Source organism: Oncorhynchus keta, chromosome 23 (assembly GCF_023373465.1).
Source record: "Oncorhynchus keta strain PuntledgeMale-10-30-2019 chromosome 23, Oket_V2, whole genome shotgun sequence".
NCBI classification, from domain to species: domain Eukaryota; kingdom Metazoa; phylum Chordata; class Actinopteri; order Salmoniformes; family Salmonidae; genus Oncorhynchus; species Oncorhynchus keta.
Window position 1 is genome coordinate 39,149,409 of NC_068443.1, and position 15,068 is coordinate 39,164,476.

A 15,068-nucleotide genomic window follows, 5' to 3' on the forward strand; every position below is an offset into this window, starting at 1 on the left:
AGCTCTACTTTGATGGCCTCTAATGAAAACGTGTTTGTCTCTCACAGTCCAAGCAACATGGAAGCAACAATAGTGGTCACATAACACATTGTCACATTGCAGACTCTCCGTGGTACTATGGGCATGGCATTTAAAACATGCTAACTGGAGTACATTGGTTTTTGGTTAGCTCAAATTAGCAGTTGTTGGCATTGGCTAGTATTATTTGATTTTTTATTTATCCTTTATTTTACCAGGTAAGTTGACTGAGAACACATTCTCATTTGCAGCAACGACCTGGGGAATAGTTACAGGGGAGAGGAATGAATGAGCCAATTGTAAACTGGGGATTATGAGGTGACTGTGATGATTTGAGGGCCAGATTAGGAATTTAGCCAGGACACTGGGGTTAACACCCCTACTCTTATGATAAGTGCCATGGGATCTTTAATGACCTCAGAGAGTCAGGACACCCGTTTAACGTCCCATCTGAAAGACGGCACCCTACACAGGGCAGTGTCCCCAATCACTGCCCTGGGGAATTGGGATATTTTTTTAGACCAGAGGAAAGAGTGCCTCCTACTGGCCCTCCAAAACCACTTCCAGCAGCATCTGGTCTCCCATCGAGGAACTGCCCAGGACCAACCCTGCTTAGCTTCAGAAGCAACCCAGCAGTGGTATGCAGGGTGGTATGCTGCTGGCAAAAGCCAAGGATGGATTACTGCCTCTCTTTGTCCATAGACTGCTTTCAAAGTTCTGAAAGAAATATGGACATTTATAATTTGGCTGAACTATCCCTTTAATCATGATTTTACAAGTTTAAGTGGCATTGGTTGTGTAGACCTATTCTCTGTCTGCCACAATAATGGTCCTTAGTGTTTATGTCAACATCAATGATGTCATGTTTAGGTATATAGGGCTCATTGATGGCCTTCTAGTGTGCAGACGCTTGTCTAAAATATGTCTGTTTGTTATCTGTAACAGATGGATGATATAGACTCCATGTTCACTGACCTGCTGGGAGAGATGGACCTCCTAACACAGGTGAGTTCTCACTGGGACCATTCTTATAAACTACACTTCCCCTGATTCATCAGAAGTGTTTTACCAGAAATGGACAAACCAGACATACGTCAGCTGTGTAAAAGTAGTTTTTGTTGAGACTCAGCAATGTAGAGGTGTAACCCAAAGCCTACAGTTGGAAATTAACCTTTGGGCTAAATCTGGAACATTTACAGAGGGTGTTGATTATTATGCATTATCTCTGTCAAATAAATAAAATAAAGTAAAATGAATAACGAGAAACATTATCTGGGTTGAGTAATGGACACAAGCCACTGATATTAAGGTCATGGCACCAAGGTGTCCTCAAGCACTTTGTCCCTCCATGACACTAGTATGTACAGTATGTGGCTTGCCAGATGAAACATTAGATGCCATTAATAGAATCCTGGCTAATACCTATGTGCATGGTACATTGTATTCAGCAGTAAACTCCTCTTAAAGGGGAAGTTCAGTATTTTACAACTTTATATAAGATGGTTTCTCACCCTGTACGCAGTCTATGGGACCAGACAAACTGTAATCGATGGCTGAGTTGTCATTAAACAGCCACTAAAAACTACAGCTAACTTGAGACACTGCTAGCAAACAATCAATGTAAGTGATAGGGGCAACCGAGCAAATCAAACAACTCAATATCTGGTTTGATGCTGCCATATCACTTCCATTGATTTTTAGCTGCTAGCAGTAGATAATGTTAGCTGTAGTTTGTAGTGGATGTAAAGAAAACCGAACGATTGATTACAGTTTCACCTGGCCCATAGACTTATTTCAGGGTGAGGAACCATAAAATACAGAACATCCCCTTTAATGAATGTAGCTCTAAGAACAAGAGTAGTAATTAGACCAAATGGCATTACATTTAAATCTAAATCTACGGAATGGTTATTTATGCCAATTCAACCTCATATGGGCAGCCATCCTTTTGGAGAGCCACAAATATTGTGTCACTGTCTAGTCTTATGCAAATTAGGAAGATAACCATTTGATTAGAATAATCATTCATCCTGAACTTAAGAGATCAAATGTTTTCAAATTTGACCATGATTGGATTGATACATAATTTGGATTACTTTCTGGGAGCATGGCGATCAACAGACCTCAGAATCCATCCATATGTTTCTCTCTATATTAATCAGGGTTCAGTTATGTGCCAGGGGAGATCATATGTAGGTCACCCAGTTCTATAGACTGTTTACGATAGAGTGCATTCGGAAAGTCTTCAGACCCCTTGACTTTTACCACATTTGTTACGTTACAGACTTATTCTAAAATTGATCATCAATCTACACACAATACCCCATAATGACAAATTGAGAAAAGGTTTTTAATTTTTTTCCCAAATGTATTTAAAAAAGAACAGAAATACCTTATTTACATAAGTATTCAAACCCTTTGTTGTGAGACTCAAAATTGAGCTCAGGTGCATCCTGTTTCCATTGATTATTGTTGAGATGTTTCTACAATTTGATTGGAGTCAACCTCTGGTAAATTCAATTGACTGGACATGATTCGGAAAGGCACACATCTGTCTATATAAGGTCCCATAGTTGACAGTGCATGTCAGAGCAAAAACCAAGCCATGGGGTCAAAGGAATTGTCCGTAGAGCTCAGAGACAGGATTGTGTCGAGGCACAGATCTGGGGAAGGGTACCAAAACATTTCTACAGCATTGAAGGTCCCCAAGACCATCGATCAATCTTAAATGGAAGACGTTTGGAACCACCAAGACACTTCCTAGAGCTGGCCACCTGGCCAAACTGAGCAATCGGGGGAGAAGAGCCTAGGTCAGGGAGGTGACCAAGAACCCGATGGTCACTCTGACAGAGCTCCAGAGTTCCTCTGTTGTGATGGGCGAACCTTCCAGAAGGACAACCATCTCTGCAGAACCCCACTAATCAGGCATTTATGGTAGAGTGGCCAGACGGAAGCCACTCCTCAGTAAAAAGCACATGACGGCACGCCTGGAGTTCGCCAAAAGGCACCTAAAGGACTTTGAGACCATAAGAAACAAGATTCTCTGGTCTGATGAAACCGAGATTGAACGCTTTGGCCTGAATGTCAAGATTCACATCTGGAGGAAACCTGGCACCATTCCTACGGGGAAGCATTGTGACGTCAGCATCATGCTGTGGGGATGTTTTTCAGCGGCAGGGACTGGGAGACTAGTCAGGATCGAGGCTAAGATAAATGGAGCAAAGTACAGAGAGATCCTTGATGAAAACCTGCTCCAGAGTTCTCAGGGCCTCAGACTGGGGTGAAGGATCACCTTCCAACAGGACAACAACCCTAAGCACACAGCCAAGACAATGCAGGAGGGGCTTCAGGACAAGTTTCTGAATGTCCTTGAGTGGCCCAGCCAGAGCCTGGACTTGAACCCAATCGAACACCAGGGGAGCTAATGCAAGTCTTCAGATCTCAACTAAGATTACATAACTATTTCTGTTTCAAATGCACAATATCAGGCCCTTGAGTTCTGCAGTTCTATTGATTTGCATATCAAGGCATCTTACCTTTCTGTTTTTGTAGCTAATTACTGCCAATATACAGTAAACTGTACTATGGTATAATGACTATGGTATTCACTGTAGATTTTTTGCACAAAAACACTACAGTGAATACTTAGTATTTTTAGTAGTGTACTACAGTCCCTAAAAACACTACAGTGAATATACAGTATAATACAATCTGCAAAAACCATACTTTCGTTACTTTAGTATATACTACAGTTTTACAGTATTTTTATACTAAGGTGTATTAAAAAACTGTAAAATAGTGAAGTAATGAATGTAGGGTTTTTGCAGATTGTATTATACTGTATATTTACTGTAGTGTTATTGAGGACATCAGTGTAGTATTTACTATGGTGTATTTGTTTTATTATCTTTGACATAGGAGTGGAGGCTTTCTCCTTCAGGAAACCTCCTGGAGAAATGCTAAAAGAGCACATTTCTGGAGAGACCTGAAAATAGCTGTGCAGCGACTCCAACCTGACAGAGTTTGAGAGGATCTGCAAAGAATGGGGGAAACTCCCCAAATACAGGTGTGCAAAGCTTGTAGCGTCATACCCAAGATGACTCGAGGCTGTAATCGCTGCCAAAGGTGCTTCAACAAGTACTGAGAAAAGGGTCTGAAAACTTATGTTAATATAATATTTATTTTGTTTTTTCCCCATACATTTGCATACAAATTAAAAGCTGTTTTTGCTTTGTCATTATTGGGTATTGTGTGTAGAGTGATGAGGAAAAATGTTTTGTAATCAATTTTAGAATAAGGCTGTAACGTCACAAAATGTGGAAAAAGTGGAGAGGTCTGAATCCACTGTGTATGTTTTGCTGGAATTGCCTGCTGGGGACATTTATGAAAATATGACATATCAGATTAAATAATCACTTTCCTATGATATCACATCCTGACCGTAGTGCCGTTTTTTTGTTGTGTTTTTTGCATTCGAAGTATAAGGTTTGAATTTTGACTGTGTTCTGCACAGCTTATAAATGTGGCTTCTGAGATGGTCCTTGAAGAGGGTTTTCTTAGAATTCATGTAAAAATGTTGCAGATATTGTTGTAGTGTTCTCTATCTGTATTAGTGTTATGTAAAACATACACTTTCTTTCTGGTTCTGTACTATGCCAACATTTCATCTGAAACCATTTTTTACAGAGTCTTGGGTATGAAATGGAGCCCTCAGAAATGTCATCCAGCTCACAGAGAAAAAACAACTTCTCTATTGGGTTCACAGATTTGAATGGTGAGAAACATAATGCAACAGTACATCAGCAAACAGTGGAAATTGTATCTTGACGCAGTAAGACCCAAGGGGGTGTAGTATATTGGCCATATACCACAAACCCAAAGTTTCCTTATTGCTATTATAAACTGCTTACCAACATAAATAGTACATTAAACAAGTATTTTTGCATCATACCGGTGGTATACAGTTGAAGACAGAAGTTTACATACATTAGGTTGTAGTCATTAAAACTAGTTTTTCAACCACTCCACAAATGTATTGTTAACAAACTATAGTTTTGGCAAGTCGGTTAAGACATCTACTTTGTGCATGATACAAGTCATTTTTCCAACAATTGTTTACAGACAGATTATTTCCCTTATAATTCATTGTATCACAATTCCAGTGGGTCAGAAGTTTACATACACTAAGTTGACTGTGCCTTTAAACAGCTTGGAAAATTCCAGAAAAGGATGTCATGGCTTTAGAAGCTTCTGATAGGTTAATTGACGTCAATTGGAGGTGTACCTGTGGATGTATTTCAACGGCTACCTTCAAACTCAGTGCATTTTTGCTTGACGTTATGGGAAAATCAAAAGAAATCAGCCAAGACCTCTGAATTTTTTTTTTACCTCCACACGTCTGGGTCATCCTTGGGAGCAATTTCCAAATGCCTGATGAAACAAAAATAAACCTGTTTGGCCATAATGACCAATGTTATGATTGGAGGAAAAAGGGGGAGGCTTGCAAGCCCGAAGAACACCATCCCAACCGGGAAGCACAGGGGTGGCAGCATCATGTTGTGGGTGTGCTTTGCTGCAGGAGGAATTGGTGCATTTCACAAAATAGATGGCATCATGAGGAAAGAAAATTATGTGGATATATTGAAGCAACATCTCAAGACATCAGTCAGGAAGTTAAAGCTTGATCGCAAATGGGTCTTCCAAATGGACAATGACATCAAGTATACTTCCAAAGTTGTGGCAAAATGGCTTAAGGACAACAAAGTCAAGGTATTGGAGTGGCCATCACAAAGCCCTGACCTCAATCCCATAGAAAATTTGTGGGCAGAACTGAAAAGTGTGTACGAGCAAGGAGGCCTACAAACCTGACTCAGTTACACCAGCTCTGTCAGGAGGAATGGGCCAAAATTCACCCAACTTATTGTGGGAAGCTTGTGGAAGGCTACCTGAAACGTTAGACCCAAGTTAAACAATTTAAAGGCAATGCTGCCTAATACCAATTGAGTGTATGTAAACGTCTGTCCCACTGGGAATGTGATGAAAGAAATAAAAGCTGAAATAAATCCTTTTCTCTACTATTATTCTGACATTTCACATTCTTAAAATATAGTGATCCTAACTGACCTAAGACAGGGTTTTTTTACCAGAATTAAATGACAGGATTTGTGAAAAACTGAGTTTAAATGTATTTGGCTAAGGTGTATGTAAACTTCCGATTTCAACTGTATTTAAGCAATAAGGCCTGTGGTACATGGCTAATATTTCACGGCTAAGGGCTGTTCTTAGGCACGACGGAAGCCAATCAGCATTCAGCCAATAGCAGTGGTATATTGGCCATGCACCACAAGTTCCCGAGGTGCCTTACTGCTATTGTAAATTGTTTCCAAACGTAATTAGAGCAGTAAAAATGTATGTCGGCTCAAACCACATTTCTAGCTATGCCAGGCAAAAAACTGGCATCATCAGCTCCTTATGGATGTATCCACATGAATGTCAATAGAAAACAGCTTAAACAAATGCAAATGCAGCTACTTTGCTGTTGTTTAATATTTAATATCAATTCAAATGTTTCATTTCTACCAGTAAATGTGTACTTTAGTATTGTTTTCTTTGGAAACTGTGGTATTAGCGGATGAACGCCTTCGTTCTGTACATTACCTTGGAAAAAGGAACTACACAAAGGGACTCAGCTCCGCCTCATCATGCTTCGTCGTCCATTATTTCCAAGGTACAATCTTAGAAAAAAAGGTGCTATCTAGCACCAAAAAGGGTTCTTCAGCTGTCTCCATAGGAGAACACTTTGAAGAACCCGTTTTGGTTCCATGTAGAACCCTTTCCACAGAGGGTTCTAACTGGAACCCAAAAGGGTTCTCCTATGGGGACTGCCGAAGAACCCCTTTGGAACCCTTTTTTCTAAGAGTGTAATGTACTGAAAATCTGCATGTATCCCTTACATATACATATGGCTGAAATACTGGACCCAAACTACCTGGTTTACAATTAGAGTTGATGCATATAACAAATATTTTAAGTCCTGCTTGCCAATAGCAACCTTATTAAGCACATTTCACTAGTACATGAGTTAGAATGGTAAAAGTATTCATAAGAAGGGAAGTGGTTGCGTTATCACGTCTAAGATAAACCCCTCATTTCCCATCTTCCTCTGGCAGAATCTCTAAATGCGCTAGAGGATCATGACCTGGACGCTCTGATGGCTGATCTGGGGTCAGATTTGTCAGAGACAGAGGAGAAACTGAACGCAACCAAGACGGGACATGTCCACACACAGCAGCACAAGTCTGGCTATTCCACCCAACAACAAAATGTCCAAGCACCTATCTCCTTGTCCCAAATGTCATCGCTGGCATCCTCCTCATCCTCTCTACCTCCTGAACCCCCCAAACCACTTCCACCGGTAACTATGACTGTGTAACCCTATGCATTAGCCAGGGCAGCTAATGCAAGTCTTCAGGTCTCAACCAAGATTACATAACTATTTCTGTTTCAAATGTAGGGGTGCACAATATCAGGCCCTTGAGTTCTGCAGTTCTATTGATTTGCATATAAAGGCATCTTACCTTTCTGTTTTTGTAGCTAATTACTGCCAATATACAGTAAACTGCCACATAAAAAATATTATGGTATAATGACTATAGTATTCACTGTAGATATTTTGTACAAAAACACTACAAAAGTGAATACTTACTAAGATGTATTAAAATACTGTAAAATAGTAGTATATACTAAAGTAATGAATGTAGGGTTTTTGCAGATTGTATTAAACTGTATATTTACTGTAGTGTTATTGCGGACATCAGTGTAGTATTTACTATGGTGTATTTGTTTTATTATCTTTGACATAGGAGTGGAGGTTTTCTCCTTCAGGAAACCTACTGGAGAAATGCTAAAAGAGCAAATTCTCCATAACCTATAGCTAGGTATGACTGTGGTCTGAAATGATAGTTCTATGAACGGATAGTTCAGAGCCTCTGCTCTTTTCTATGAACTGTACGGAACACAATGTATGTTCTACACTCTACATGTAGGTTTCTCAGTTATGGGTGGCACGAATTGCGAATGTTTTGCGGAGTATATGCAAATACGAATTGCGGAGTATATGCAAATAAGATACAGTAGTGTTTTTGCTAGTGTTTTTGCTGACATTACTGTAGTTTTTACTACAGTGTTATTTTGGTTAATACTGTAGTATTTACTATAGTATTTTACAGTATACTATAGCATTCTATGGTAAGTACTACACATGATCGAGGGATACTACAGTGTGTAGTAGTATGGTATTCTACAGTATACTACAGTTTACTATAGAATTCTACTGTAAGTACTGTAGTTTTCTATAGTAAACTAGTATTTTTTAATGTGGGTGTGGCACTTTTTCACATTCCTGCTCTTTTAATCAAACAGTATACTAAAAATTTTCCAGGGAGAGGCCGAAGCACAAGCCAGAACGGACAAAATCAAGCTGGCTCTGGAGAAGCTAAAAGAAGCCAAAGTTAAGAAGGTATAGTGGGTTAATTTCACTAAACCCGGCTATAACAGCTTCACATTGTGAGGATTTGAGCTACACCTATATCATGCAAAGAACTTTGAGTTGGATAAAAATGCAAATATATGCAAATGTTTCTATTTATCATTGTTTATTACTAGAATGGCAATCCCCATTTAAGTCAACATTCTGTGATGGGTGGGCCAGCAGTCATATTGAGTGTACTCAATAAGTACTTATATTTCAATGGCTATTTGTATGTACCTCCTGGTAGTTGGTAGTGAAGGTGATGATGAGTGATGGCAGCTCCAAGACACTGATGGTGGACGAGAGACAGACGGTCAGGGACGTGCTGGATAATCTGTTTGAGAAGACCCACTGTGACTTCAGCATGGACTGGAGCCTGTGTGAGACCAACCCCGAGCTGCAGACGGGTGAGAATCATACACACCAGACCTTGGTTCAGGTGGTATTTGTTTTCTGTCCGGCTGAAGCCCGGCTGAAGCTGGGCACTTCTGTCTGGCTGAAGCCCGGCTGAAGTGCCAGTTGGGTCAGGTTTGCACTTTTTGGGCTCTTCCATTGGTTCCATTGCACCAAGCAAGCTCAATCAAGTGCAGTCAAGGTACACTATATATACAAGAGTATATGGACACCCCTTCAAATGAATGGTTTCAGCTATTTCAGCCACACCCGTTGCTGACAGTTGTATAAATTGAGTACATAGCCATGCAATCTCCATAGACAATCATTGGCAGTAGAATGGTCTTACTGAAGAGCTCAGTGACTTTCAACGTGGCACCGTCATAGGATGCCGCCTTTCCAACAAGTCAGTTTGTCAAATATCTGTCCTCCTAGAGGTGATGTTATCATGAAGTGAAAATATCTAGGCGCAACAACGTCTCACAAAATGGGACTGCCGAGTGCTGAAGTGCGTAGCGCGTAAAAATAATCTGTCCTCAGTTGCAACACTCACTACCGAGTTCCAAACTGCCTCTGGAAGCAACGTCAGCACAATAACTATTCGTCAGCAACTTCATGAAATGGGTTTCCATGGCCGGGCAGCCACACACAAGCCTAAGATCACCATGCGCAATGCCAAGCGTCGGCTGGAGTGGTATAAAGCTTGCCACCACTGGATTCTGGAGCAGTGGAAACACATTCTCTGGAATGATGAATCACGCTTCACCATCTGGCAGTCTGACGGACGAATTTGGGTTTGGCGGATGCCAGGAGAACGCTACATGTCCAAATGCATAGTGGCAACTGTAAAGTTTGGTGGATAAGGAATAATGGTCTGGGGGTGTTTTTATGGTTCGGGCTTGGCCCCTTAGTTCCAGTGAAGGGAAATCTTAATGACAGCATGTAATTAAATTCTAGGCGAAGAGGACTAGCCACCCCTCAGAGACTGGTTCCTCTCTAGTTTTCTTCCTAGGTTCCTGCCTTTCTAGGGAGTTTTTCCTAACCACTGTGCTTCTACATCTGCATTCATTGCTGTTTGTGGTTTTAGGCTAGGTTTCTGTATAAGCACTTTGTAACATCTGCTGATGTAAAAAGGTTGATTTGATTTGTGCTTCCAACTTTGTGGCAATCGTTTGTGGAAAACCCTTTCCTGTTTCAGCATAGCAATACCCCTGTGAAAAAAGGGAGGCCCATACAGAAATGGTTTGTCGATATCGGTGTGGACGAACGACCAGGTGTCCACATACTTTTGGTAATTTAGTGTACTTTAGGTATGATTTCAGATATGACATTGTATGATTGATGTATATCATTTTCATAAAGAAATGAGGCTCCTCTTTTGTTCTCGATGCAGAAAGGGGGTTTGAAGACCATGAATATCTAGTGGAGCCTCTTTCTGCATGGACACGAGACAGTAAAAACCAAATCATTTTCCTTCTGAGACCCAACAAATATCTCTTCTTCAAGGACCCCCAGGTGAGTACAGTAGAGAACTGGGCACCAAATATTAAGTACCAAACGGAAGAAAATAGACTGAAACAGGGAGAAGTTACCTGGACTTCTACCACCCCAATAAAATATTTGTTGTTTTCTGTTGCAAGCTCTTTAAAACGGTTTCCATTTCGTGCCCATATGAACATGACCCAGAGTTCACACAAAATAGTGCAGTTAACTGTGCTTTCTAATTTAAGCCAATGATCTGTCTCTACTTCTGCCAACGTTTTACCAAACAAAAAAAGTGGTTTAAGTAGAGACAAACTAGCAACCAAGCTCTTTGTTTTAGTTCCATTATTTATATCCTTGTGCTGACATTGTCTTTTTGCTTTTTTTCACGTCAACTTCAAGATATTCTACCTATGGAAGAAAGACCAAAAATGTATTAATGAGATAAAAGAAAGGCATAAGGAACTTCTGCGAAAGGTGAGTTATCACAAACACACCTGTAGTCTTCTCTATAGCCTATACAGTACACACATTTACTATACCAATATTTTGTTGGTGTTCTCCTTCCTCTTGAGAAAATCAGGCTTATCTAAACCCTCAAACACTTCCACAAACCTTATTTTTTATTTCTGAGTCCAGGAAAACTTTGATGGGCCTTCTCTCATCGTCCCAGACCTGGAGGGGCTGCTGTATCTGAGAGAGGACGGGAAGAAATCGTGGAAACGTCGCTACTTCCTGCTCAGGGCATCTGGGATATATTATGTGCCTAAAGGAAAGACAAAGGTACAGGAAGTGAAAGGAGTACCAAGGCACTCTAAATATAATTTATTAAAATGCATTTATTTGTATGGCATGTTCAATGGAAACAAAGATTATGAACCCAGATGCATTTCGGCTGCATGTCCTTCGTCACAGCAAGTTGATCATCTTGTCAATACATCGTCTTGCACATAAAGTATATTGTATAGGCAGGAACTAATATAAAAATGTATTGTATTCAGACCCCTTGACTCTTTCCACATTTTGTTACATTACAGCCTTATTGATTACATTTTTTTTTTTAAATCCTCATCAATCTACACACAATACCCCACAATGGCAAAAACTTCTACAAATATATTAAAAATAAAAAACAGAAATACCTTATTTACATAAGTATTCAGACCCTTGGCTATGATACTCAAAATTGAGCTTAGGTGCTTCCTGGGGATGTGACCAAGATGTGACCAAGATGTGACCAAGAACCCAATGGTCACTCTGACAGAGCTCCAGAGTTCCTATGTGGAGATGGGAGAACCTTCCAGAAGGACAACCATCTCTAAACCACTCCACCAATCAGGCATTTATTGTAGAGTGGCCAGATGGAAGCCACTCCTCAGTAAAAAGGCACATGACAGCCCACTTGGAGTTTACCAAAAGGCACTTAAAGGACTTTTAGACCATGAGAAACAAGATTCTCTGGTCTGATGAAACCAAGATTGAACTGTTTGGCCTGAATGCAAAGTGTCACGTCTAGAGGAAACCTGGCACCATCCCTATGGATGATGTGGGGATGTTTTTCCGAGACTAGTCAGGATCGAGGCAAAGATGAATAATTCTGCAGTGCTCCACCAATCAGGCATTTATGGTACAAACAGTGTAGTTATTCCCTCAGCAAAGCAAGGCTATCAAACAAGACAAATTTCAGTGTGGAGACAAAGTGGAGTCGCAATTCAACAGCTCAGACACGAGACATATGTGGCATGGTCTACAGACAACCACGGACTACAAAAGAAAAACCAGCCACGCCACGGACACCGACGTCTTCTTTCCAGACAAACTAAACACCTTCTTTGCCCGCTTTGAGGATAATACAATGCCACCGACGCGGCCCGCTATACCAAGGACTGTATTCACTCCTCCTTCGTGGCCTACGTGAGTAAGACATTTAAATGTGCTAACCCTCGCAAGGTTGCCGGCCCAGACAGGATCCCTAGCTGCATCCTCAGAGCATGTGCAGACCAGCTGGCTGGTGTGTTTACGGACATATTCAATATCTCCCTATACCAGTCTGCTGTCCCCACATGCTTCAATTGTTCCTGCACCCAAGAAGGCAAAGGTAACTGAACTAAATGACTATCGGCCCGTAGCACTCACTTCTGTCATCATGAAATGCTTTGAGAGACCGGTCAAGGATCATATCACCTCCAACTTACCTGTACTCCTAGACCCACATCAATTTGCTTACAGTCCCAATAGGTCCACAGACGATGCAATCGCCATCACACTGCACACTGCCCTATCTCATCTGGACAAGAGGAAAACCTATGTAAGAATGCTGTTAATTGACTATAGCTCAGCATTCAACACCATTAGTACCCTCCAAGCTCATCATTAAGCTCGAAGCCCTTGGTCTTAACCCCGGCCTGTGCAATTGGGTCCTGGACTTCCTGACTGGCCGCCCCCAGGTGGTGAAGTTAGGAAACAACATCTCCACTTCGCTGATCCTCAACACTGGGGCCCCACAAGAGTGCGTGCTCAGCCCCCTCCTGTACTCCCTCTTCACCCATGACTGCATGGCCATGCAAGTCTCCAACTCAATCATAAAGTTTGCAGATGACACAACAGTAGTAGCCTTGATTACCAACAATGACGAGACAGCCTATAGGGAGGAGGTGAGGACACTCAGAGTGTGGTGTCAGGAAAACAACCTCTCACTCAACATCATCAAAACAAAGGAGATGATCATGGACTTCAGGAAACAACAGAGGGAGCACCCCCCTATCCACAACGATGGAACAGCAGTGGAGAAGGTGGAAAACTTCGAGTTCCTTGGCGTACACATCAAGGACAAACTGAAATGCTCCACCCACACAGACAGTGTGGTGAAGAAGGCGCAACACCGCCTCTTCAACCTCAGGAGGCTGAAGAAATATATCTTGTCACCTAAACCCTCACAAACATTTACAGATGCACAATTGAGAGCATCCTGTCGGGCTGTATCATCGCCTGGTATGGCAACTACACCGCCCACAACCATATGGGTCTCCAGAGGGTGGTGTTCAAAATAGTTTCGGATTTTCATAATTGTATGTTCGTTAATAATGGGAAAATATGGTAATTTTCACAATTTCCTGAAAAGTCTCAATTTTTAGAGATAAGATGTTTTCATCAGACAGAGACGATATAACCTAAAGTCTACTTATTCAGGTTTTCTCATGTTTTTCTTCTTTGACAGACATCCAGGGACCTGGCGTGCTTCATTCAGCTTGACAAAGTCAATATCTACTCCACCACTGATTACAAACAGAAATACAAAGCACCATCTGATTTCTGCTTCATCCTCAAGGTAGGCCATCCATCTTGGAAGAAATATTAACAGATGTTATCAGTTTGTCACAGTGGACATTTGTCTTCTGCTCTTCTCCAATCGACTCGCTGAGGTAACAGACCGGGTAACACACACACACACACACATCTTTGACAGGCTGAAAAAATTCACAGTGCAATGGTCCTGGAGCACTTTTGGGGGTTTAAACCAGGTTCAGGGTTTAGACTAACTGGGTGAAAAGTTAGTGTCCATGTTTGGCCAATTTGGCAAATCGATTTGTTGAAAACTATTTGAAGACTGATAGTCAGATGTTATGGGAAAAATCTATTTCCACCTCAAAACTGTACATTTGCAACATTTAAAAATGCAAAGTTTTGAGGGCCAGCAGGGAAGAAAATAAGCTGATAACTTAATTATGAATATTTGCATGTTTAAATATAGGCTAGATGTGTTCGACAGGAAGTTGTGCACTGCAACTACTTTAACATATTGGCAATGCACCACCACACACAGACAGACCCACATGTTTCCCACGGTGATCTCTAAAGGATCACACAAAACCAGCTGTTATGTGGAACGAGAGAGACTGAGAATACAAGACAATCAGAGAGACAGACAGGGGTCAACTTAAACGACGTAATGTCAGTCTTCAAGGAGGAGGCATTTTAATAAGGAATATTTTCCATACCCAGAATAGGACTTGCTCAGACAGAACGAAAGCAGGGGGAAGTGAGGTTAGTTGGTTGAAGTGTAAAGCAGCTCTGACATGCTGGGTTGTGGTTTCCCTTCAAAATAATGATTGGTGTCGGGTATTTAGAACCTTGCAACTTGGTTAAACTGTGTATGTTGGTCTTTACTACAACAACTACAATTTACCACTCAGCCCCTATGTGCTCTCCAGAACTGGATTCAAATGCTATTTGAAATCTTTCTAATACTTTGTGTTTGCTTTAGCCTGCTTGGAGTGCCAGAAGAGCAGGATTTTCCCTTTTTGCTATTATTCTATTGGTTCCATTGTGCCAGGCAAGCTTAATCAAGCCCAGCTAAAATATTTGGAAAAATTTGACATAGTTCGTGATCCCAGATCTGCTGCCATGTTCTCTCTACAGTTACACCTCACATTTTCAGGAAATTAGTTAAGTTTATGATAGTGGTGGTTCTCATGGTAAGGTCACACCAGCAAGGAAATAAATGTAGGATCATGAAGTTCGCAAAAATTCATTTTAGTAGTGGAAGCCTTTAGTAGTGCAATCTGAGCCCATTTACACTGGATTTTGGATAGATAATCACTTGAAAAACTACCGACCTCAGATTTCCCACTTCCTGGTTGGATTT

General features: G+C 41.1%; 1 protein-coding gene, 1 non-coding gene and 1 pseudogene across 4 annotated transcripts in view; 1 reads left to right on the forward strand and 2 right to left on the reverse strand.

Moving 5' to 3' along the window:
* Positions 1-15,068, forward strand: part of LOC118402298 (amyloid beta A4 precursor protein-binding family B member 1-interacting protein-like) — a 32,025-nt gene that overhangs the window by 1,483 nt on the left and 15,474 nt on the right. Inside the window, exons 2-12 of one of the 3 annotated variants that reach the window (XM_052477189.1) lie at positions 964-1,023; positions 3,937-4,084; positions 4,705-4,792; positions 6,647-6,745; positions 7,188-7,432; positions 8,459-8,536; positions 8,796-8,955; positions 10,335-10,456; positions 10,826-10,900; positions 11,063-11,206; positions 13,641-13,751. In XM_052477189.1, the coding sequence (XP_052333149.1) occupies positions 4,061-4,084; positions 4,705-4,792; positions 6,647-6,745; positions 7,188-7,432; positions 8,459-8,536; positions 8,796-8,955; positions 10,335-10,456; positions 10,826-10,900; positions 11,063-11,206; positions 13,641-13,751 (1,146 nt within the window). In that variant the 5' untranslated portion in view covers positions 964-1,023; positions 3,937-4,060. The remainder of the gene's footprint in view (positions 1-963; positions 1,024-3,936; positions 4,085-4,704; positions 4,793-6,646; positions 6,746-7,187; positions 7,433-8,458; positions 8,537-8,795; positions 8,956-10,334; positions 10,457-10,825; positions 10,901-11,062; positions 11,207-13,640; positions 13,752-15,068) is intronic. The other 2 variants (XM_035800389.2, XM_035800390.2) reach the window with 2 other exon arrangements.
* Positions 3,941-3,993, reverse strand: LOC118402571 (uncharacterized; annotated as a pseudogene).
* Positions 7,885-7,939, reverse strand: LOC118402569 (U7 small nuclear RNA). The gene has a single exon (XR_004829496.1). It is a non-coding gene; the product is annotated as a U7 small nuclear RNA (small nuclear RNA).